A 25,414-nucleotide genomic window follows, 5' to 3' on the forward strand; every position below is an offset into this window, starting at 1 on the left:
CCCTAACTCTTCCCCAGGCTCCTGACGTCATGTTTTTCATTCAAAAAGATTTTTGTAAAGCCCTCAAAATGTCGTTGAAGAAAGTGCTCAAAAGGTTTCCCTGAATTCCTCTATGCTTGAAATCGACGAAAGTAAGATCCAAAAAGCTGTGAGACACATTTAGATGGGTTTAGGGCTGGCGCTCCAAGAAAATTTCTCGAATTGTGACCGCTTATATCATCGGCAGCAGTCAGGTATTTTCCGTAAATTCTCGAGTTAGCCCCGGCGGCTTCTATAGCAAAATATATTTTGGGGTAGGGGCTTAATCGAGGAAAGGGCTTACTGGAAGGCGGGAGCCTATTTAGCAGCAGCCAAAAATATTACCCGTAGATTTTTTTTATTGATTCGTGGCTGGTCAGTTTGCTTAAAAATGCAGATATTGGAATAAACCTATTGCTGTCGAGGAAACCTCAGCCCATGGGGGTTTATACGAGACTGGGGACTAATAAAGAATTACTTTAGAGAGTTGGGGCTTATTCGAGGAATTTTGGTAAAACATGTGTTACATGTTTGTAGTTTTACAAGACATGAGTTAAAAGACTTTATGGCGACAACATTTTGTTCGAAATTTCCCTTGTGCAGCAACACTGGTTTGAGTAGGGGCGGACAGACCCTAACATGAGAAATAAAGCTTAAGAATGGATGGAATGGTTTGCACTACACATGGGCTCCGACGCATGTTGGAAAGTGGGGAAGGTGGACAGGGGAATATTTGTCCCCTACAGCAAAAGATTTTGAGAAAAAGCTCTGTTGTTTTGCAAAAAAGTGGGGTCATGGCTCTCCGGCCTCCCTTTGCCGGAGCATAAAATATAAAACTGTTATTGGGAAGGCATTGAGAGGTCATGGTATATAGGCATAAACTATATTTTGATGAATTTATTGCTTTGCAAGATTTAACTTTTCATTTAATTTTTGGAACGGAGCCCTAGTGATAGCAATGCATTTTTGCACTGATAGAAAATCCTGTATAAATTTCGATTGATTGCTATTGTTATTTTATTGTTTTTTCTTGCACCAATACAAGGAATATTAATTGAAGACAGATGACATATAAAATTTGCATCAGCCAAGGGCCAGGGCTGTTTATTCATAAGATTTAACATGTTACGATTTCACATTCTTTGTTTTGTCGTTTTGTGGCGAGCAATGCAACAGTTCCTATCTTGAACATGGGTAGACATTTGATGGAAGGTATTTTTTATAGCTTGGCTTCCTTGTTAAAAAGTGTTTTAAAGAACCCAAAACAACTGGAGTATGGATGTTTGATAACTTATGATTTCATGTGAGCAATTGTCCTAGAACGCTTCAATAACTGAGACGCTCTCAAACAGCTTAGTTCTACACCCGTCGTGTGCCTTGAAGTAACTGTGAATAAATGTAAAAGTTGGAAATGCAATCTTTCTGATATATCACTTTTTTGGCATATAAATGTTCTTCAAGCATTTGTTGATGGCCAATTGGCTTTTGGCTTTTGCGTGAGGAAATTGTTGGTAAAAAGCAGAGAAAAAGCATTATGTTTTTACACGGGATCGATCCCAGATCGGCCCTTAGGGAGGAACGCACATGACAAAGAAGATGGCGTTGATAGCGCCAAGTTTGTAGGAAGATGGACAACAAAATGGCTTCGAATTCGAAAAGTAGCAACAAAATGTTTATTTGGAGCGACAAATAAATGGCCCTACTCCTTAAGTTCACGCTGGAGTACAAAACTTCGAAGTTAGCCGATGGACAGGACTGGGAGACTATTCGTTCTAAGTATGAGGACATCGATAAAAACTTTAGAGCGGCCTACCCAAATGAGGAGGAAGAGGGTGAAGCGTTTCCAACAGGCGACGCTGCCTCAATCTATGTCGAGAATAAATCATTCCCATAAGTTGAAGCCTGTTCGCTAAATTTGTCAATAAAGTTGTAAAAAAATTCCTCCATATTGTTTTGTTTTTCTCTTCTGGTGGGCGAGAAACGAGAATGCGTGCAAGATCTGATAGAAAAAAGCTCGAAGCACCATGTTCAAAGCACCTCCAACTGGATAATTTATTAGCCTCGTTTCCTATCCGTGCCAGTTTGGGATCAATCCCACCTTTTCGAACGTTTACACGAGACGGGATCGATCCCAAACTGGAACGCTTTCTTTCCAAAGCGAACCTAAATTAGCACGGATAGCGGATCGATCCCGAGCGTTCCCGTGTAAACGGTAGGCCGATCCGTACCAGTTTGGGATCAATCCCGGCCTGGATCGATCTCGTGCGAAGGGGGTCATAATGATCTCTCGATTGAAGTAAAAAGATACCCCGCCTGAACACTTTCAAATTTTGGCAACAAAATGTGAAAAGGTGTTCATATTTCTTTCAGATTTTACCTATACTGTAGTAAACGTATTTTTAGTTAGGATCTTTACAAACCTGCTTACATTGATTGGGCTGCTCTCCTTTAATCATTTTAAATTAAACCTCATATTACCCGTCGTTTGTCAAAAAACCATACTATTTCTCTCATCGTCACACTCTCATCTACACAAAGCCTAAATTTAGGTCCTTTTTCATCAACGTTTTTAAAAGTCAACGTTCAGGGATCTTAAAATAATAAATAGCCGAATTTTTATAAGCAATGCATAAGCAAGCTCTTATAAGTAAGCACTTCAAAGTAATAGAAACTTATACCTTTTACAAATGCGTATATATTTTTTGCAACGACCAGGAAAGAGATCGCCGTAAGCGAGGCCCAAAAGCTCATGACATAACCACAGAGGGGATCCTGTGGCGTAACTAGAGAGCCTCAAAGACTTGAATTGCGAAAGTCGCTTCGTTAAATTGCTGGTCCCGTTTCATTTCAATTCTCTGTAATGTCCTGTATTGTAGTAAGCGTTACCTGTTAGAAGTGATCGTCGATCAAAGAGCATGGAACGAACCTGTTAGTCATAAGACTACTTAATAAAAACAAGTCAAGTTTTTTTCTCAAACAGCAAGATGTATGGCATTTTCAAAATCCCTCAGCTTGGTTTCATTGGTGCAGGAAAGATAGTTGAAGTTTTAACCAAAGGGTTTGTGGCTGCTGGGATTGTACAAAACAATAACATTTGGGCAAGCTCGCCTGTCGACAGAGACTTGCACTGGATTCGGCATCTCGGATGTAATGTATCTTCAAATAATAAAGATATTCTTGATCGAAACCAGGTAGTGGTTCTTGCCGTGAAGCCACAAATACTGCCAAATGTGCTCAAAGAGATTGCCCCTTCAGTAACCGAAGACCACCTCGTGATTTCAGTGGCAGCTGGGATGACTCTGTCGAAAATCGAGAGCGTCTTGCCACAAAAATCTAGGGTTGTACGAATAATGACGAACACACCTGTGATGTTTAGAAATGGTGTCAGTGCATTTAGTATGGGGAAAAATATTAAAAATGGAGATCATGAGACCATATACAAGTTGTTATCTTCCATTGGGTATTGTGTTGAGGTGAAAGAAGATTTAATGGACACTGTTACTGGCTTTGCTGGGGGCGGCCCAGCTTACATATACACTGTGATAGAGGCACTGGCTGATGGCGCTGTCCGTGGGGGGATTAACAGAGCAGATGCAGTGAAAATGGCAACTCAGATTACGATTGGAGCGGCACGTATGGTGCAGGAGACAGGGCTCCATACAGGCGAATTAAAGGACGCTGTATGTTCACCGGGGGGAACTACCATTGTAGGTGTACAAGCTCTCGAGAAAGGGGGTATCAGAGCGACATTGATGGACGCAGTACATGAAGCTGGTTGTAGAGCAAAAGAACTGGGCAAGTCATTTAACGGTGGTCCTAAAAATTGAATGCTGCAACAAATGCTATCTTTTTGAAAAAATTCCAGATCAATAGTTGGCGAGGGGCAAATTGTCGCTTGTTTTGAACATGTAATTAGTACCAATCAGAGCTTATGTTGAAAACTGGGTTATTGAAACAAGATGCAACAAATTGTACAAGCACTACAAGGAGGTAATGAAAGGTAATGATTTGGCAGTATCACGGAAAGATGTCAAACTGACATAAGATCTCGCTTCATCCAAAGCAGCATTCAAAAATAATTTACAAAGAGGTGGCTAGAACAATAATATGGCTTGGGAAAAAGCTTTATCATGGTCACGTTTTTGTGACAAATGGATCAAAATACAGATTGTGACTGTAGATACTTTGTAGCACCATTTACTGTCAATACCCATAAATAAAGCCACGTCAGCGATACAAAATCAAGTTTTGCTCTCCAAATATAGATCACCATTTTGGATATAGAATTAAAGTTGAATTTGTGTAAAAAGCTTGCTTTATAATAAAAGAAGATATGCTGAAAATTGGTTAGTTTTTCGTTTTTCTATGAAGTTTTTGTAGAAAATTGGTTTCTTGTGTTGGAATTCTATATCATTTCACCAATATTCTGAATTGTTTAAACACTGAAACAAGTTAATAGTTTAAAAAGTCCGAAATATCATGAAAAAGAGTTGTGATGGTCATGCTTTAAAAAATGATCTAGTCAAGAAATAGGTAATTGATTTAGTCAAGCTTCTAAATGAGAGCTGAACTTTCAAACATAAATGAAAATTTTGATATAAAGTAAGCAATGTATTTTTAAAAGTATTTTATCATATATCAAGGTATTAATTATTCATAAATTTATATATGTTATATATCTATCAATATTTAAAGACATTAAGCCACAGCCAGACATCAAACCAATAAGATTTTATGCTCAAAATTTTTCAGATTCCCAGAAAGAAATGTTTAACCTTTTGAAATAGATACTTCTCCATCAAGAATATCTAAAGATAAGAATTGAAGTCTACAAATATTTTATCTATGCAGGTAGCAAAGTAAGAACATGTGGAATTGATGAGACAACTGAACTGACAGATGCCTAGTAGAAACTTTGTTTCAAGAACACTGGCTAAGAAATGAAAATAAAAAAATGCAAAGGATAACTTTTTCAAACAAGCTTTCTTAGCTATAAATGAGCTGATAAAAGTTCTTAATAAGAATCAATATCTACTATCATATACAAATTTCATTTTTCAGTCAGATCTACTTTGTTCAAAATTTAAAAAGCAATTATCATAACCAATATTTAATTATTGACCAAACTACACCATTGTTAAGAAACAGGCCTAAAAGATGTCCTATTAAAAGCATAATTGCCTGCCAGCATAATTTGAAAACACTTGTATCTACTTCATTAAATAACCTGATCTGTGCTTAAATAATTGGTGCCATAAAAGCCATTTGTACTACAAACTGCTATTTAATTCTGCATTGATTGGTAACTTTAATATGAGCTAAAAAACCACTTATCATTTAGGCTCTTTTCTACATAATTCAGTTGAATAATGTGGACAAATTTTCTAACTGCTATTTAAATATGGCTATGTCCTATAGTGAATCTGAACTTTGCCAAACTCCGCATTAAAATGTATACATGTAATGTTTGATGTGGAAATAGAACTATATTGACGGGAACACACATAGAAGAGTGGAAGGTACTTAGAACACCTTAACTTAAAAAATTTGGTGAAATTTTAAACCCAAGTTTAATCAGGCCAATAGCTAACATGTGGTTACAAACACTCCAGTTGTGGGAACAGATTTGTCGTTGCTATGTTACATACAATAAATCAACAATCAAAATTGAGAAAACTTTAAAAGGTTTAGCCCAAACCAGTCAGCATAAAATGTTTGCACTTTTAGATAGGAAGAATTTTGATGCTTGTTAGTTTGGGGCTTGTCAGATAGGGGGCTGACTGGGCCCATTTGAAAAATACTTGAAGCAAAACATTTTTTGCTCTTTTATTATTTGTTGGTAGCCATGGTCAATTTCTAACATGTTCTAAACATCAAATCTAGAGCTGACTCTAAAACTTATCTCTTTTGGTTAAATTCTGAGAAGCATTGACTCGGAATTTCATTTTTTTATATCGTTACCACCTTAAAAAATCAATTATGCTGCACCATTCCTGTTACTCAAGCTAGTCTCATTTATAGCATCTCCTAGATCTTTTGATCTCTCTGTTGCTGACATTATAGCGTCTATGATTGCAGGCCTCAGCCCACCCTTTTCAAGTGCGTGTATACCAAATATGGTGCTGCCCCCTCCTGAGCACACGGCATCCCTTAGTTCTCCAGGGTGTTGTTTCGTCTCTTGTACCATTCTGGCTGCGCCAAGCACAACTTTTGCCGCCATCTGTAAGGCCTCATCACGGTTCATACCACCCTGCACCGCTCCGTTTGCCAACGCATCAATGACGGTGTAAATATAGGCCGGTCCGCCACCAGCAAAACCTGTTATCAAATCTACCAGGTCTTCCTTGACTTTTACACAGTAGCCAACTGAGTTCAGCAGTTTGTTTATCAAATCAACATCTTGTTGTGTACAGTAAGAACCTGGAGTGTATGAGCTAACTCCTTCTCTAAACTGGACGGGTGTATTCGTCATAAGCCTTGCAACTCTCGTCTTCGGTGGCAACAAATACTGGATGGTCCTAAGCTTCATACCAGCAGCAAATGATAACAGCAAATGATCTTTCGTGATTTCTGGAGCGATTTCTCTCAGTACTTTCGGCATGATCTGCGGCTTCACGGCCAGCACTATTACGTTGTGGTCCTTTACTAGTTCTTTATTACTGTGAGTAACATTACAGCCGAGATGCCTTATCCAGTAGGTATCTTTTTCAGTTGGCGCGCTTGCCCAGACTTGGTTTATTTCAAGCACCCCGGCAGCTATGAACCCTTTCGTCAGAACTTCAGCCAGTTTACCGGCTCCTATGAAGCCGATCTTTGGCAACTTGAAATAGGAGTACATCGTTTCAGGTTTCAACAGAAAATGTAGTAAAACTGGTTGATAGAGCACTTAAAACTCTAACCATCCTTGCAGCTCTAGGCAACGGAAGCAATCTCGCCACGTGTTTCTTTGTGTACAACAACATGTTGCATCACTTCCTTCCAACACGTCACGAACTCGCTATTCCTTCGCAGCTACAAATGATTGATATTAAACTCTTATATGGCAGTTACAAAAAAAATTATATGTGAATATGTAATAAAGTTAAAGTTACTTCAGAATAAGTTTTTCCCAGCTTTTTTTATACAAAATCTATTTTTCATGAAAACATTTCTTTTTGAAAGCACCTCTGGAGGGACCATTATGGAAACAAGGTACCTTTTCAATGCTATCCCTGCCATTTTTAATATAGGAGTTTTCTTAGACTACGTTTATAGCTTTTACCTGTACAATTTTTGTATCTGTTACTAGATCACTTTCCTTTTCTTAATTTAAAATTGTAATTTATTTTGGTGGTAAAATTATACATTTACATACATACATGCTTAACCAGAGATGTAGTCCTAAATATTCACCAAGAGGGGGGAATCTCTATAATTTTCCCACAACCTGTACTCTTGCATATTTATGATATGGAAAATCAGGAAATTTCCACACGATCAGAAATTGGGCAGAAAGTACCTTTCAGCTGTGAAGGGGGTGATCCACTTGTTCAAATACATTACAATGTTCATCAACAGTTGGTCCTAAATTATCAAAAAATTAAAAAGAGAGAACGAAAAATGAAATTTGATCAGAAAGCAACAAATTTTGTGACATCCACCAGCAGAATTGGGTAAATAAATTACGGCATAAACGTGATTACTTTTGGTTTTAGAATTCAAAACCCAATTTGGTTCTCCGATTCTAAGTATACCAGAATAACTCCCTCCTCTTGAACATTTCAAAGTCCAAATTGGCATCATTCCCAATTACAATTTGATGCCGACAGAGGGTAAGAGATAAACAAATTTCACACTATAGTAACGAGTTTCCTAGTATTTTTCATTTCGTTTGGGCTTTCAATAACATAGACGCCGGGACCAGCAAAGTGCAAGGAGGCAGGATTGAGTAAAAGGGAATTTGAAAAATAATTTCCAGTTACATACAATTCTTTGGTAACTATCATTCAATTTTGATCTATTGTGGGTATCTTGAAAAACGGTTAATTTTTGGCATAAGAAATTTCATAAGAAAGTTTTAGATATTTTGATAATTAAAATCTTTTGATAATTAAAAAAATGACCGGTGTCAAAAGCACTTCTATGAAAAAAAGCACTTTGGCCCCCCTTGCCCCCCTATCAAAAGGCAACAGGTGCGGTTGACCGCCCGCACCCCCTCTCCGGCATCCCTGTTCAATTATACCATTACATCCTTGGAAACATTCCCTATATCTTAATGATGTTATTTGAGAAGAGTGCGAAGTCACTCTGAACATAAAGTTGTGATTATCAATATTCATTACCATCAAAATAGGAAACCTTGCTTTAAATTTGTCCAATAATTAAACAAAGCTTTAGAATTCCCATGATCTTTATATTTCTCGGGAACGACACAATTATAGAAAAATCGCACTGATGACCACGTGCAATAGTGCAGCAATTTATGTAAAAGCTTTTTATTGAAAACAGCTAAGATTTCCACTTTATTCAGATAGAGAGTACAAAATTCTTTACAGTTTTTAAAAGCACTTCTGAATATCTGTGCTCTAGATTCTAACGTGTAACTAAAAAAGATTAATTTTCAAACAGAAATGGTGCGTTCATAGGTATGAATTTCTCTTGCTTTCATATTGCAAAAACAACATAACCAGAAGAAATCTGCAATGTCATTAACTAGTGTTTTAATTTCAAAATTTAATTTGTAAGCATTGCCTTTATGATTTCTTGTTACCCAAGATTGTCATCATTAATCCCATTCAAATAAAAATAGCGAGTCTTTGTTTTACGCTGATGAGCAAGAGCTAATTAGAAACAATTAATATATGCAAATATTAATATAATGAGAAATTGTCGAGGACATTAAACATGGTTACTATTATCTTATTTGAGACAAATTTGTGCTAGAAAGATAAATATAAACTGATATGTGATAGATACGATAAAGACCTATGTTTGTGCAACTTAAGAGCGTTTTGTCGTATTTTGATTTATCTATTCCTGTTATTTTTAAAAAAGGAAAAACTATTTATAGTAATGTAAGTGGGTGTCAGTTTGGCCGAGACACCAACTTATGATTAAAAAAAGAAAGAATGTAGTGCATGAAAGATCTGCAGGAAGAGAGGCTGTTAAATGTATTTTCGACATACTGATGTTAAAAGAGCTTTGTCGTTTGGTGATTATAATTCTTGTGGATCTCTGATGAAGATCTGTCTACACTTAGATGAAATTTTAGCTAAGCCATGTATCATTGTATTTGATTTTTTCATTAGAAATAACCCAGTCCTTAGATAGCATAAAATTTGAGAAAGTTTGTGGAGTGCCCATTTTAAGCCAGTTTGGAGTTGCAAGGGCAGGCAATGTAAGCTTGCAAAGGGTCCTTTAAAAAAACAAAGGGGAACTCTTTATGGACCTTTTTCTTTTTACCGTAAATATTTGAATTATCCCCCTTTGGAGTTCTTAATTTAGGTTAGTTTCAGATGGTAGCTTTGTTCTACTGAAGTCTACTGAATAAAAGTTTCACATGGGATTTTCAGTAGCATTGTTCATTAGCTGTTAAAATCTCCTCTCTTTTGTTAACACGAAAGAAAATGTGTTAATTCAAAATCCAATTTATGGGCCATTTTTATTAAAAAAAGTTCTTCTTTATCGATGCTGTAAACATTTTAGATGCAATTCTTGCCATTCTTAAAATATCATTTCCCAAAATTTTTCTCTGATCCCCTGAGCAATTTGAATATTTTGCCCCCTCAGATTGTATCAATGTTCCGTTCTCAGCTGTCACTCAAACCGTCAATGTACTGCATGCTCAACGCTTAACCAATGAACGGAAAAACATCAACCCTTGTCATGTTACAATTGCAATGATTACAAAACAAGAAAAACTTAAATATTTCTAGAGCCCCTTGTTAAAATTCTAAGACTAAGCGCTCATAATTTAGAAGTAGAAACTGGCCGTTTTGGAAAAAACCCCATCCCTAGCGAAGAACAACATTGCAGTTTCTGCTTAGCAACAGGTTTAAGGGTTTTAGGAGATGAATTTCATTTACTTATGGTGTGTCCAGAATTCGCTGATAAAAGGTGCTATCTCTTAAATGAACTCCAACGAACAGCCCCTAATTTAAAGCAGCTAACAAGTTGGAATCAATTTATTTGGATATTATTAAGCCAAGAAGACTTAAAATGTCTCAATTTAGTTGCTACATTTCTATATAAATGCTTTGAAGCAAGATTGAAAGAACAGTAGAACACAGGCACCGCGGAGCAGGGGGGCTGGGGGGGCTTTAGCCAAATATTAAGTATCAAACTACCAGAAAAGCGTCTTTTTATGCGGTTTTAGACCCCCCCACTTTTTTTAGACCCCCCACTTTTCTCAACGCTCCGCGGTGCCTGGAACAATACTAATTCCCAGGATGCTCAAACCCCGGATTTTAATTATTAGTTGATTAGATAGATTTTTCGCTGTAGAATAGGTTTTTGATATTGTGTATGTTTAATTTTCTCGTGCTTTCGTAATTAAAAATTGTATTATTTAAAATTGAGTTGATATCAACGTTTGACAAGTTGTTTTTGTAGTAATTCTATTAACTTTTATTGTTATTTTTATGTTGTAACTAAGTTGGAGGCCATCTTGGCCTAGCTACCTTTTTAATAAATAAAAAAAGAAAAAAAAATTTAACGACTACACCTCTATATTAGAAAGGGCTTATGCAAAGGGGGGGGGGGAATTCGAGGATTTACATTTTTGTTTCTAGGGACATGGGAACAATGCCAAGTGAGAAATTCGGTCTCAGTCCCCATTTCTCAATATGGAAAAAAATTGCTTCTGTGATTGGTCAGTTTTGGCGCGTTTACTGAAATAAGTAATATTTTGCGCGCGAAGCAACTCACTCACGGTCAAGGCAGAGAAGTCGTTGTTCGTCGATAGAAAAGTGCTAAGAAATTGCAATCATGGCGGGCCCGCTCTATGTCATCAAAAGAGGTTTGTATATGAAGCAATTTATGAAAAAATGATGCTTGTAATTTTTGCTTTTGAGAGTCAAGTTTGCAATATTTCTCCATTGCCAAGTCATTTTTTGTGCTTGATATGGCCTAGCTCTGGAATGACAGGCCTAATCTTGCTCGAGTTTCAAAGCTTTGTGGCGGACCCAAACATTACTAACTTAAGCATTGCTATTGCCTTGAATAGGCTTTAAACTAAATGAAAGTTGCTAGTAAACGAACTCGCTTGTATGCTTTCTTTGGGAAATTACGAAATCGATCAAAAAAAGAATCCGTTTGTGAATTTTAGGAACTCTCTGTAGTGTCCTCAAAAATCGCCTTCAATTTAAACAAAATTGTACTTCAACATATTCACAATTATTACAATGAAAGTAGGTTCTCATTTTATTTACTTTACAGCGTCGTTTCATCCATCACAAAGTCATTCTGAAAACGCTCCTCCTTTTTTCTTGCGTGAATTTTTTTCTCGAAATCGTAAGCATTGAGGTTTCTTTTGCAGGCGGCGAACGAACCGAGAGTGTCATGTTTGATAAAATTACTTCTCGAGTTTGCAAGTTGTGTTATGGATTGGACATGACATACATTGATCCCGTGAGTTTTTCATTTCGCGCCAAAATTTTCTTTTTGAAATCAAATCCGTTTTGGCGCCATACATTTTTGTGAAACTATTGTTTCTTGAACCACCTGTCTCTTTTGTATAAAGTATTTGGAGTTACTTCCGTTGGTTCTAAGGTTCCTTTGAAAATTTCATTCAGCAGGAACCAAAATCAGGAAGTTTTATTGTTTCCTCAAGCAAATAAGGATCACTGAACAATATGAAATATCGTTATTAAACAGTGAAAGCTTTCACGAATTTACATAATAGTCTATTGCTAATCACATATTAACTCTTTAATTTCATTTATTAAATAAATATTTGATGCATAAGATGACATTTTATATTTCTTGATGTTTGGCCCAATTTCCAAGCTTTAAATCAGAAATGTATATAATTGGTATACAGATAAGAAACATATAAAATTGGTATAAACATATGCCTGATGATCACATTAACTTCAGAGTAGCAACTTAGAACCGCCCTGTTCTTCTACACAGCAAAAGCATACATGGCAGTGGCTTCTAGCCACTAGGATGTGGGGGACAAAATAAATTAGTTTAGGTCATGCCTGTTATACTGTAAGAAAATACCTCAGACTACCATGGAATGCCAATGTGTATGACCAACTTTTGGTTAGGTAAAGAGAATCTGAAAGCTATACCATCAATTCACAAATAATTTTGTTTTGATATATTCCCCCTTCCCCAATATTTTCTCATCCAATTTAGGTGAAATACAAATCATTCCTGCTGAGAATTGGGGGATATGTCCCCCAGCCCCCCACTGCCAATGGTAATTGCCAATGGTAATTGATATAGATATCTGTCATGAAAATCTAAATTGTTTAGAAATATATATATATATATTTATGCAAATATTTGTTTATCAAAATGTAAATGTTTTGTTTGTTTCAGGTAAGCATTACTTTGAAGGTAATCAGTGGTATATACCCTGGGGTTTCAACAGTTGAACTTGATACACTGGCTGCGGAGACAGCAGCAGCCATGACAACAAAGCATCCTGATTATGCCATTTTAGCTGCCAGGATAGCTGTTTCCAATCTGCATAAAGAAACAAGAAAAGCATTCAGTGGTAATTTGATATTTTGTTTCTACAAACATTTGAAATCATCCTCACAAATGAATAATGTCTAGATGGGTTTGGTTTTGCCAACCCTAGGCTTATGAGATGAGACATAGGGGCTAGGTGGGCTCCCCCCCTTCCAATCAAAAAGGATTTTTTGAACCAGCAATGTTCAAGCTAAACTCATACCAAGCCCTCTAAACTGTAGCCTCCGCTATGCAAATCTTGTCAATGACATTATGTTAAATAAATCAATATAATTTCCAAAACTAGAATTTTTTCTGAGTTGCAAGTAAAAGTAAATGGAGAAGGATGAAAAGTCGGTTGTCTCAACATTGTTAAGAATTGATTTGAATAAAATAATGTGATACATTGTCATTCCCCATTCTCATTTATTGTTTAAACCCCATTTAGGTGTTTGTGCGCTTACAGGGACCAAGATACAGGGGGCCTAAAAAACTCAAGTACCATAAGTAAAATACTTTTATTTTGAAAAATGTGGCTGTTGTTGCACTTATTCATCAGGGCTGACCCCTAAACAGATTGTTGTATCTCGGTCTTTGTGTGCTAACCATACCAATTTGCAACATACTCTTTGCTAACCATACCGATTTGCAACATACTCTTGTTGACTAAACAAAATCTTTCACAGTTATTGTTAGCAAGGCAAGATCTGTCTGAATCCCTCATGAAAACCAGTGATATCTCCCAATTAAAGCTATATTTTATATTGCTGTGTTACCACATGTATTTCCCAATTCTTTGAAATGCCCTTTATAATTCAACATAACTGAGAAACTTTTTACATTCCGTTTAGATGTTATTCATGACCTGTACCATTATGTGAATAAAGAAACTGGTAAATCATGTCCAATGATATCAGACGAGGTCTATGATATTGTTATGAAAAACTCTGAGGTATGTTGTGTGGTTTCACATTTTTCCACTTGATATATTAAATGTTTAATACTTTCTGTATGTTCTGATTATTATACTGTTGTACAAAATAGACATGGACACTGTAGCATAAATTTTTTTTACTATTTCATTTTTTGCAGAAATTGAACTCAGCAATAGTTTATGACAGAGACTTTCAGTATCAGTATTTTGGCTTCAAGGTAAGGTATCTTTTGTTGATAGAATGTGATCTTATTTCAGAGACAGCTTGTCCAACAGGTTTCTAGTATTGTACCTGTATTGTAAAATTTCTTAAAAACTGACAATGGTAGTATATATACGTAGCTACTATAACAGGAAATGAGTAGAAATGACTAGGAAACAAGTAGAAACTACTAGAAAACAAGTAGAAACAAGCAGAAACAACTCTCTGACAGCAATACTTTAGGGAGGGACGTGTAACTAATTGGCTTCTGCTTCTTTACAACTGGTTTACAAGGTGCAAAAATTATTGTCTCATGATACCCTTTTTGGAAACTGCCCTCGGGAAATAGGCGGTAATCAGTATTCGAGATTATAAAAAAAAGTATATAATTTGATTGCTTGGCTGCAAATTAAAAGAAATCCCTACAATTCAAAAAGCTTTATTTTACCTACTTTTTTATATAATCCTGTAGGTTTTCCCTACAAACTTCTGAAAATCCCTAAAGTAGGTAGAAATCCCTATTTTAGATTTTTGGATATATTTATGGTTATCTTAAACCAGACTATTTCACTCTTTTATGATAGAATAAATTTTACTTTGCAGACATTGGAAAGATCCTACTTATTGAAAATACATGGGAAAGTTGCTGAGAGGCCACAGCACATGCTCATGCGAGTTTCTGTAGGCATTCATAAAGAAGACATTGATGCTGCCATTGAAACATACAATTTGATGTCTGAAAGATGGTTCACCCATGCATCTCCAACACTTTTTAATTCTGGAACACCTCGTCCACAGCTATCAAGTTGTTTCTTACTTGCCATGAAAGGAGACAGTATTGAAGGGATTTTTGACACATTAAAGAACTGTTCTGTCATTTCAAAATATGCTGGTGGAATTGGTCTTCATGTGCATTGTATAAGAGCTACTGGTACCTATATCAGTGGCACAAATGGTAAATCAAATGGCTTGGTTCCGATGCTCAGAGTTTTTAATAACTGTGCCAGGTATGTTGACCAGGGTGGCAATAAAAGGCCAGGAGCTTTTGCCATCTATCTGGAGACTTGGCATGCGGATATATTTGAATTTTTGGACCTGAAAAAGAATACAGGAAAAGAAGAACAGAGAGCAAGGGACCTTTTCTATGCACTGTGGATTTCTGATTTGTTCATGAAACGGGTGGAGAGTGATGGAATGTGGTCTCTCATGTGTCCACATGAATCTCCAGGATTAGCTGATACATGGGGAGATGCATTTGAAGAACTCTATACCAAGTGAGATATTGCATTCTATTTTAAATCTATAATAACATCTATAGAGAGAATTTCAATCGTCGTTTCTGAAAGACTGAACACTCCAAGAACAGGCTGAACACCCCATAAAGTGTTAAACTTCAAACCTCCCTGTTCTAAACACGAAATAGTATGTATAGCAAAGAATGCTCACCTAAATTGCCCTTAAAACAAACTTGCTCTCCTTGAAATCAATTTTTCCTTTGTTTCCCTTTTATATTTTCAAAATTTCTCACCTGGAAATTTCTAGGTGAGCTGTTAACTGTTCTGTGTGGAAATTCTTAAATTCAGGCCTGAATGCCTAAAATATTGTTGTGTTTATCTCCAATAGGTCTCAATGGTTAACCATTTTATGTTTGGGTAAAGTACCACACTCAACTGATATTTTAATCATTGTAGATATGAAAGGGAAGGAAAGTACAAAGTGCAAGTAAAAGCCCAAAAGTTGTGGTTTGCCATCATGGAGTCACAGATAGAGACTGGAACACCGTATATGTTATATAAAGATTCTTGCAACAGAAAAAGCAATCAACAGGTGATTAACTTTGAAATTTAAATCTTCATCCTTAAAGGTACTGTGCAATTCGCAACTTATTCGCAATTCGCAATGCTGCTTATTTCTGGAACTATAAATCTTAAAGGTGCACTTTTTATTCGTTTACATATAACTTTGATCATTTCTAATCATAGAATCTGGGCACCATAAAGTGCAGCAATCTATGCACTGAAGTTATAGAATACACAAGTCCTGACGAGGTGAATTTTTTGTCATTTTTTCCTCTTTGTCATTATTTTCTTCTTTTCAAAAATCTTGAAGATTTATCACGTGTCAATAGCCTGCTTCATTAATTTGTAATGGGTATTAGTAAAACTAAAATGCGTCACTTCCCTTTTTATTTTACCTGTTCTTTTCTCCTGTCATTGTGTGAAAATTAATTTTCAAGGTGTTGTAAAAGTCTTTCTTTCATTCCCTCAGGTTGCTGTTTGCAATCTTGCTTCCATTGCATTGAATATGTTTGTACGGTCTGAAAATCCAAATAGCCCAAAAATGGAGCTCAAGAAATGGTTTGATTTTGAAAAATTGAAAGAAGTGACTAAGGTGGGTAACTTATTTGCTTGTGAGTTATTTAAAGATGAAATTTTGTTCAAAACGTAACCTTTTTCAGTGTTGCAAAAGTTATTGATTTTTTGAAAAACAAGCAGAGAATACATCAACCATGATTTTTTGTTTATATTTCCTAAGTATTTTTTTCATTTTTGTCTTAGGTTATCACAAGGAATTTGAATAAAGTGATTGACCTAAACTATTACCCAATTCCAGAGGTAAGTCCCGCATAATCCACATCACTGTGAATCTTGAAATATTACGTCCTGCAACTCAGAAATAATTTTGTCAATCTTATGCATTCATCTTTTGTATTGTATTTGTATTGTATTTGTATCATCCATCAACTTTTATGAAGAATGGGCACAGAAGAGCCTTGAAAATTTAGCAGTATTTGCAATATGTTAAGTTGATTAATTTATGTTATCACTTTTTAGGCAAGGAAGTCTAATTTCAGGCACAGGCCAATTGGCATTGGGGTTCAGGTAAATATATATCTTTAAACATATATTGATATATATATCATAGATCGAAGAATGTAAAACTACATGGTTTATCTCTACAAGCCTGTTTCGTGAGTAACTCACTCTTCAGGAGATGTTGATATATATATATATATTGATACATATAAACATATATTGATATATATATATATATAACATATGCCTAATATATAGCATATATTTATATATAGGTGAATCAGATCTAAAAACAATAACAACACTCACGAAAGAACTTTGCAAAATCAAGTTTTATATTGGGACAAAAAAATACATCAACATAAACACACCTTCTTGTGGATCAGGGGTGGGCAATTAATTTTAATAAGGGGGCAGATTAGGGTCCTGAACTGAAGTAAAGGGCTAAAACAACAATTACTTTTTCTGCGCAATTCATTTTCTCCCAATATAAAAGCAAAAATCATACTATATTTTATCTGCTACTGCTTGTCAAAAAGATTTAGGTATCATGTAAATGTTTATATAAATATATAGTTGTGGTGTAGATCAAGTGGGAAAGTACTCCTACTAAAGTTATGTTCTAATTGACCACCACATGCAGAAAGATGGAAAGGGCTGGATGTGGTCTGAGGGCTGTAAAATGCCCAGAGCCACTATTGAGCTACCAAACAAAGCTGAAGAAATATTTCTGCCATAAAGGTTATACCTTGCTGGATTCTAACCCAAAATATAAGATGAACTCAGGGAGAAGATAAGATTATTAACATTTATGTAATAAACTTTACAGGGCTTTGCAGATTGCCTGATCATGATGAGATATCCTTTTGAAAGTGCCGAAGCAGCACTTCTGAACAAGCAGATCTTTGAGACAATTTACTATGCTGCCCTAGAGGTAAGTCACAGTTCACTTTGCTTTTGAGCTTCACTTAATTTCCCCATAGGTTTATCTCATAGATTTAGTTTGTTTATCTATTGATTTTATGATTAATATAAAAGTAATATTTTTATACTATGTTTATATAATTATTTTGTTTCTACCTTTCTGTTGTCATATTCTTAGAACTGCAAGATTTTTCTATCTCTTGCCTTTGCAGCTGTATAAAGATCAAGTTACCCCCTTTTGTATATATACCTAAGGTCATGCTTCGGTGTTTTTTTACTCTTCTAGGCTTCATGTGAACTTGCCGAGAAATGTGGTACTTATGAGACATATCCAGGCTGTCCTGCAAGCAAAGGACAACTTCAGTATGATTTGTGGAATATTACACCAACGGATCTTCTTGCAAAGCCTGGAGAGGAGACACTAACAAAACTGGATTGGCCTGGACTAAAGAAACGTATTGCACAGTAAGTTATTAATTGTATTCAAAAATCTATTTATTACACTAAAAATTCAGTAAAGCAAAGAATACTCTATATCTAGAGAGTTCATTCATTTAAAATGTTTGTTGAAAAAAGACAAATTCAAGTTGCTAAGAAAACTGTTTCTTTCTTAGTCTGAGATTAGCATAGAAAATTATTCTTTCTCTTATTTTACCATTTTCCTGTTTTAGGCATGGTATCCGCAACAGCCTTTTGTTGGCTCCAATGCCTACTGCTTCAACTGCACAAATTCTGGGCAACAACGAATCTTTTGAACCTTACACCAGCAACATTTACAGCAGACGAGTTCTATCGGGAGAATTCCAGGTTTGTGTTCTCAAAGCTACTTTGAATGGTGACCATTACACAAGAGAAGTACTTCAGGTTTCGTGGCCACAAAATCTAATTTATGAAACCTTTTTTGCATACTGTATTTTAATTTTCCGGATCCCTCACAATGCTTCAGCAATAGAAAAAAACAATTGGAGTAACTTCAGCATCTTTTGATGTGCTCATCTTCTTCAAATGTCTTCATTTCAAAATGTCTGCTTTTTTCATCCTTTTAGTGTTAACGCAATGCAAGAAAGTTTAGATTCCGAAGAAAACTTTCTAAGTTATTCATCCAACTTTGATGTGAATAATAGTAAGGAATGTGCTATAATTCTTTTAGATTGTAAACAAGCATCTTCTTCGCGACCTGACGGAGCGAGGGATATGGAACGATGAGATGAGGAACCAGCTTATTGCCCATAATGGATCAGTACAGGTCTGAATTTTTGAATGTGCCTTCAAATTATTATGTAATGTCATTTAATAATGTATCAGAAAAGATCTTTTAAAGAATTTTCTTCATTGGTTCTTCTTCAATGATCCTGGGTTCATATCACGTTGATTCAAACCGCTATGGGATCTTCCTCTCACCAACATTTACGTGTATATAAAACTTGTCTTCATTTCTTTCTTTTGTAGAAGCTTTTCATTTCAAAGTTTTATTGTTAGGTATATATATATATATATACGTTTTAAGTATAAGAGTTAGTGTTAATGAATGAAACATTTGTATCAAGGCTTTGAAATTCAAATATCAAGTGTTTTATATGAAATTTAAATCTTTTTTCAGCTTATCGATGCCATTCCTACTGACATAAAACAGCTTTATAAAACTGCCTGGGAAATATCACAGAAGACCCTTATCAACATGGCTGCTGACAGGGGAGCTTTCATTGACCAAAGTCAATCATTCAACGTGTTCATTGGTGAACCAAACTTCGGAAAGTTGACTAGCATGCATTTCTATGGTTGGAAAAAGGTAAGGACAATGCATTTGTACGGTCAGGTCTGATTTCTACGTTAAGAGCTATCTCATCTCTGCATGCAATTACGGCACTTCTTCCTACACACAATCTACATATCTGCTAAAACTTCTTTTAAAAGCAACGTACACACGCAAGAGGTTTTTTATCTCCGTTGCATCTGGATCATGGGTGTGGAACATCTGCCCAGTTTCTATTGAATGGTACGCCAGGCTGCGTCTTAAGATTAAGAAATGTAGATCCTTCATCAAAACCTCCCTCCAAGTACCTTGATTTTTCTTGTTCAAAGCAAATTGTCACATTAGGTATCTGGCTGATGGTATCTCATTTTTATCTACGAACAGAGTTTTCAAATATGACATTGATGTCGATTAAAATATGTTGGTTGTTATATATACCATCAGTTTTAAGTGTAGAATGAAAATATAATACAAGTATACGTAGAGTTTTCTTAAAATAAACTAAGTTGGACAATGCATTGTAATTCCAGCTGTTTTCTGCTTGTTTTGTGTTCTAAGTTTTCTGTCCTTCAAATTTTACAGGGTTTGAAAACAGGCATGTATTACTTGAGAACGAAGCCAGCCGCCAACGCGATCCAGTTCACTGTTGACAAAACTAAGTTAAAAGCAACCCAACCAACTAAAGAGCAACAAGATAAAAACATGGAAGCAATGGTGTGTTCGTTGGAGAACCCAGATAACTGCACTTCTTGCAGCGGATGAGAACTGATTGGTTGATTAATTAAGGGAAGTCTTGTTAAATCATGGGACTGTCCTTAGTTTTGCCTTGTTGGCAAGCCCAAGTTTGTAAGCAGGGCTGAATGTTTTTAAAGCACTCATAAGGGGGCAACAGTGGCTGCTTTAACGTTGCTAACGAATGTAAATTTTGGGTTATGCAATAATAGTTGTTAGCATTTTGTATCATATATAGTGGTCCTTGTAAACTATGTACGCTTGAAAGACCGGATAATCTAAACCCCTTGTCTTGCTGTAAAGGGTCGTACCTTTGGCTGTCAGATCACTTATCACCCCCCCCCCCCCTCCCTTGAATGAGCATTCTCCACGTTTATCGCATTTTAATGGAATGATGACGTAATAATACGAAGCTGCTGGACTTCTCTACAGAAGAATTGGGGAATACCTTGCAGTAAAAAAATGTTGATGATTGACATATTAATTTATTTTCCAAAAACATAGGCACCGTACCGTGGCATCAACTCCTTCCCTCCCCTATTAATGTACTTTCTGTATGGATGTCCCCTATTTGAAAATTTTGTATAGCGAAGCAGCAACAGGGTGCAACGAAATTCAATGTTAACGACATTTGTATGGCCAGAACTTTTTAACGTACTGTGTATTAAGAGCATATCCAGTATGGATCTCATCCAACATGCACCCAACACTGCTGCATGTGACACTTGGATTTTAATCTATCCTTGAGTGATTCGATAATAATTACCTGTTTTGGTAATTGCTATTTTTATTAACAATAAAACTAATTGTTCGTATTAATGTCTGTACATTTTATAATTGTGAAAACCAATGAATTTTCTAAGTTCTATATGACTATTTCATTTTCTTCAATTTTGACTGCAATTGTCTTCAGAAGGTTTACAAATGCTATGTATTTTGAAGGGAATACTCTCTTTTATTTAAAAGAACCAGACGACTTGCCGAGGCTGTTCTTCTTTTTTTGGGGGTAATTTGAGGCTCGTATTTTCTTCATGTTTCCCTTGTTTTAACATTGATTTTTTCTTTTTTTCTCAATATAAGTTGTTTCTAAGAGGGCTAGATAGCAGTTTTGCACGACAGTTTTGATAGCACAATTTTTAGATGATAAAATCTGCCCTCTTTTGTTAGCATAAGAGAAAACTGTCGTTTGGGCTTGCTTTTACGCTGTTCTTATTTTTTGGCAAATTGACCCACGGAGTTTTTAATAGTTGTTCATATAATAAAGATTGTAGTCGCTGTAAACAACGAAAATTGAAATTACAATCTTTCTCTAAAGTTTTTTCTATTTTTCCATTGAAAGTTTGGTCGTCTTCTGGTACAACGAACCTGACCCAAATCTACGTCTAAAAGCGACTAAATTATGTAACACAAGGGAATATCTGGCAATCTTGGACCTATGCATCAGTGACTTACTGTAATGTTTCTTAAGACTAAATTCCAAAAATGGAGTCAGTTTTATGGCGTGTTAGGGCAAAAGTAATGTGTTTACGTCAAAAAGAGCCACATTTTTTAAATTCAAGTTAATGCAATGGCCTAGTTGATAAGGATTAGCTACATCGACCTGTTTGTCATTTGCCTGCTTGCCTTCGAATAAGGACTGCTGTTCCAACCCTTAGAAAAACTGGCTACGTCAAAACATTTTTGTTTCTTATCTTTTTCACTGTAACTTCATTAACAGTCCTATCTTGATATGAATGACCTTAGCATTTAGGATATCAGGGTAAGGACATATTTTGCAGTGATAAAATTCCTTCACAACATACATCGCAGAAACTAATTCGATCTTAATGTGTTCCTCCCTCATAAACAACGTTTTGCTTCTGCCAAGCATCTTTTAAATAATGAGTGACAACCTAAACTGACGTCAGTACAATACGGCTTAAACATATCTAAGATCTTTCTCTAAAGTTGATATATTTTTAAATGAAATGCCTAGATCTTTTCGCGAAATAACATATGATAAAACTTGAGTGACGTAAATCTTTTCCTGTTAATGTCTTCAGTACCAAGCTTATAATATTTTTCATTTTTTGCTCCTATGTGTTTGTCAATATCCGTTTGTTTACTACATTTTCAAGTACTTTGAAGGAAAAACTCAACCCAATAATATTTTTGATAGCAACGGCTTAAGCGGGTAGGAAAATGAATTGGAAAAGCAAGGGCTTTTTCAACATACTAACTAGGGGGCAATCGCCCCTCCTGCACCAGTGACTCCATTGTTTTAAACAATAGGCCATTTCCATCACTTTATATGAAAAAAGGCTTGCCCCCGCCGCTAATTTCCCTACAAATAAGCTGTGTGGAGAAGGTGCGTTTGAGTTTCATTTTGAAAAAGGAGAGGGGATTGATGCAACGAAATTATTATTGGCCTATAACTTTCCGAAGGTAAGGACTTCACATTATTACTGTTACTGACATCATTTGAAATGTTTTGTATAGCTTTCTTACTAATGAAAAAGTAATGAAATCTGGTTTAGCAATCTTACATATTCCTATATTGTGTAAAGAGGATAGAGGAGATGAGCAAGCTAAGCATATCATATGGAACGTGCATTTTCAAGGCTACTTCGATTCACTATTTTCGTGAAGTAGAGCTGCAGGTGTAGTCTGTCGTTGTATGAAACAAAATCTTGGTACGAACAGATGTGGGCTGATTATATCACGATGTTACAAAATAGAACAAAGTACCTTCTGAATTTTATAACAAAATATATATCCGCTTTCAACCGGGCAAGTTTTGAGATCAAAAAAAGCAGAAAAAGTTTTAATGGGTCTATAGACGAAATGTTCTAGGGGACAACTTCACGGGGCTTGAAGGCAACTTTCATAGTGTGTTCAATAACAAAAGACTTTTTGCTGGTTGAAAGTAGATCTCTTTGAAAAAGCAGTGAAGATAGTCGAATTTTGGTTTAGCTATGTGATATGTCAAGTATCATTGAAAAAGAGAATGAGTAAAAAATATATCGCTGATGACGCTGGAAAGTTAATGTGTGGAAATATATATTCGGAGTATTTAACCATCGTTTCTTCAATTTGCAACATATTCTTTCCCGAGAACTAACATTAAAAGTATCTTTGTCAATCACAGTTCACTATGCCCTTTCAATAAAAGCATGCATGTTATCCCTTGTTTTGGTTAATCAAATGCATACCGTTCTACAATTTCATGAAACCACTGTTTGATACCCACACTGGTCACCAATATTAATTAGCAATGCTTAAGATTCAATGCAAGCTTGATCAGTTTATAGAATCTCCACTGTGACCGCATCAATGATCGTATTAAGCGTAAAACCCTGAGTAACAACTTAAAATCATCCTAGAAACAAAATCAACGATGATCCAGTTTGCATCACTTTCTCGAATACCTGCTATCTCGAACATTTACTATCTCTGTTACCTGGAATATTTGTTGTCACAAGCCCCTTTCTATTTCCCTCTAACCAGTATGGAAATTTGGGTTTCTGTGCACCAGATGCCACAATTCTCCATTGCAGTTGTGTACCAGGTACAAATTTTTGCACGCATACACTCTAGAAAACTGAACAATATATCAATACAACAAAAAAGACAAAAAAACAGATACATACAATGCAAATCATTTTATAAACCTCCAGACGTACGTCTAATTAGAAGCAAAGTTACAAGCAAAAATGCTTTAATAAGACAAGCCAATGAAAATGTATTAGAAAAAGCAACAGTCAAGGCCACAGAAAGGTTTTCGTCGTCCTGGGTGCAAAATTGAGGGATCAAAGAAAGTAACTTTCTGCGAACGAAGCGAGCAAAAATATTTCAAAGACATGTCCTTTAGATTGGCTTAAAATACATTTCAAAATATTTCTTGCAGTTATTTCTTTCAATTATTAAATATGTTTCATCAATTTTAGGCACAATTTTGTTAAGTGTGATTATTTCCACTCTTCATGTGGATTTCATTTCATTAAGACGGCCTTTTTGACCTCAAGGCTCTTGGCTGGGGCCATTTGCCACGCTCTTGACAGCCCTGGCAACAGTAATTAAACTTAGTTATGGATAGCGTCCCTCCCATTCTTAATCCTTGCAAGGACCCTATTTGCTTAGTAAATTGTATCTGTTCTTTTCTTAACGTTTCCTGTTATGTGTCTGGGTAGGCGCAGGTTGCAATAATTATTTCCATCTATGCAAATCCTTGCTGTCTGAGAGACAACATTGTCTAATCTTAAAGTATTTGATGCTGACTATTCAAGAATACTCCTGTTCCCTAAGGCGGAACTGTTTGCTGCCATTTCAAAGCCCAGTAATTTATTTAACTGGAATAGAATATTATATGAAGTCACTTGTGAAAAAGTGCAAAATTTTGCTAGCGTTTCTTTTATGGTTGTCGTGTCGCCACACGGATTTTTTTCACAGCTGGCCTAACCAAAATTAAACGATTTTCCAGCATAATGAGAAATTAGTGAAGGAGAATTTTCAAGTTTTTGAAACACTGATCCTCTTCTCATGCATTTCCTATTCACATGTCCGTCTCTTTTCAAAGTTATTTTTATTATAAATGATTCTCTAAATAGAACAAAAATCCACAAATACCTAATGTCGGATTTTTTTAAATACAACATAGAGAATTGAACTTTCTAAGAAGGGTCAAACCACAGACACGAAAGAGCACATTTTTTAAACATTTTTTTGTATCGCGGATGGTTAAGGTTTTCGAAAGAATTTTGCGGACATCTCGTGAATGTGATGTGATTTTGCTTTATGACGTAAATTGTTACTGCGATGAAAACAGCAGCTTAATTCTTGATGCATTCGTTAGTCACCGTTCCATAACATCTCCTCGAGTTTCTGCTCGAAGCCCTCTGTGATCCAATGTAAAAAAGGCATGCGTTTCTGCAAAAAACAGGCTCAGCCATTACTATGTCTTCGATCAAGATTCTATTTATTATAAAGGACAATACCATTACATAAATCAAACAATTTACAAATACTAATAAAAAGCATTCCCTAAAAATATCCCGGCAAATTACTGGAAGTACAGAAAAGTAAAAAATACCAGAAAACATACTAGCATATTGATTAAGCCTCTATCTCACTGAGCACTACTGTACGAAATTGAACATACACAACTTTATACAGAAACTGAGCTCTCAGTTCTCCTGGATTTTCTCCAAAATTCCAGTTTTTTGACAGGAAATGTTGGAATCCTCCAAGCTGATGTTTTAACACCTTTTGCTTTTTCGACATCAATTTCTATAAACCTTCTTTGTCAAATAGAAATATTAATGTTTAGATGACTATTAATCGCGAAATTGTGGAGTTTGATTTAAGCCCCAGACGGGGGTCTAGAGCTGAGACTG

The 25,414-nt window shown here is 35.7% G+C and overlaps 3 protein-coding genes across 3 annotated transcripts; 2 read left to right on the plus strand and 1 right to left on the minus strand.

Moving 5' to 3' along the window:
- Positions 1-2,801: 2,801 nt before the first annotated feature.
- LOC135686130 (pyrroline-5-carboxylate reductase 3) lies at positions 2,802-5,512 on the plus strand. The gene has a single exon (XM_065202307.2). It carries the CDS (start codon positions 3,003-3,005, stop codon positions 3,843-3,845), a length of 843 nt encoding a protein of 280 aa, XP_065058379.1. The 5' UTR covers positions 2,802-3,002; the 3' UTR covers positions 3,846-5,512.
- Positions 4,983-6,962, minus strand: LOC135686314 (pyrroline-5-carboxylate reductase 3-like). The gene has a single exon (XM_065202519.2). It carries the CDS (start codon positions 6,854-6,856, stop codon positions 5,996-5,998), a length of 861 nt encoding a protein of 286 aa, XP_065058591.1. The 5' UTR covers positions 6,857-6,962; the 3' UTR covers positions 4,983-5,995.
- A 3,927-nt stretch (positions 6,963-10,889) lies between these two features.
- On the plus strand, positions 10,890-20,910 carry LOC135686133 (ribonucleoside-diphosphate reductase large subunit). The gene is made up of 17 exons (XM_065202310.2): positions 10,890-11,014; positions 11,534-11,625; positions 12,547-12,724; positions 13,533-13,633; positions 13,774-13,833; positions 14,421-15,091; positions 15,509-15,644; positions 15,800-15,865; positions 16,086-16,208; positions 16,376-16,432; positions 16,652-16,699; positions 17,463-17,567; positions 17,844-18,022; positions 18,229-18,364; positions 18,708-18,803; positions 19,158-19,346; positions 19,893-20,910. The coding sequence occupies exons 1-17, from the start codon at positions 10,984-10,986 to the stop codon at positions 20,070-20,072; spliced, it is 2,448 nt and encodes an 815-aa protein (XP_065058382.1). The 5' UTR covers positions 10,890-10,983; the 3' UTR covers positions 20,073-20,910.
- The last annotated feature ends 4,504 nt before the right edge of the window (positions 20,911-25,414 follow it).

The sequence above is a fragment of the Rhopilema esculentum genome, chromosome 6 (assembly GCF_057945365.1).
Source record: "Rhopilema esculentum isolate cy_ngs chromosome 6, ASM5794536v1, whole genome shotgun sequence".
NCBI classification, from domain to species: domain Eukaryota; kingdom Metazoa; phylum Cnidaria; class Scyphozoa; order Rhizostomeae; family Rhizostomatidae; genus Rhopilema; species Rhopilema esculentum.

Coding starts and splice junctions, on each gene's coding strand:
- LOC135686314 (XM_065202519.2), bottom strand. CDS start 6,856: ATGTACTCCTATTTCAAGTTGCCAAAGATCGGCTTCATAGGAGCCGGT.
- LOC135686133 (XM_065202310.2), top strand. CDS start 10,984: ATGGCGGGCCCGCTCTATGTCATCAAAAGAG. Junction 15,092..15,508: donor TTTGAAGAACTCTATACCAA/GTGAGATATTGC, acceptor TAATCATTGTAG/ATATGAAAGGGAAGGAAAGT. Junction 16,209..16,375: donor AATTGAAAGAAGTGACTAAG/GTGGGTAACTTA, acceptor TTTTTGTCTTAG/GTTATCACAAGGAATTTGAA.
- LOC135686130 (XM_065202307.2), top strand. CDS start 3,003: ATGTATGGCATTTTCAAAATCCCTCAGCTTGGTTTCATTGGTGCAGGA.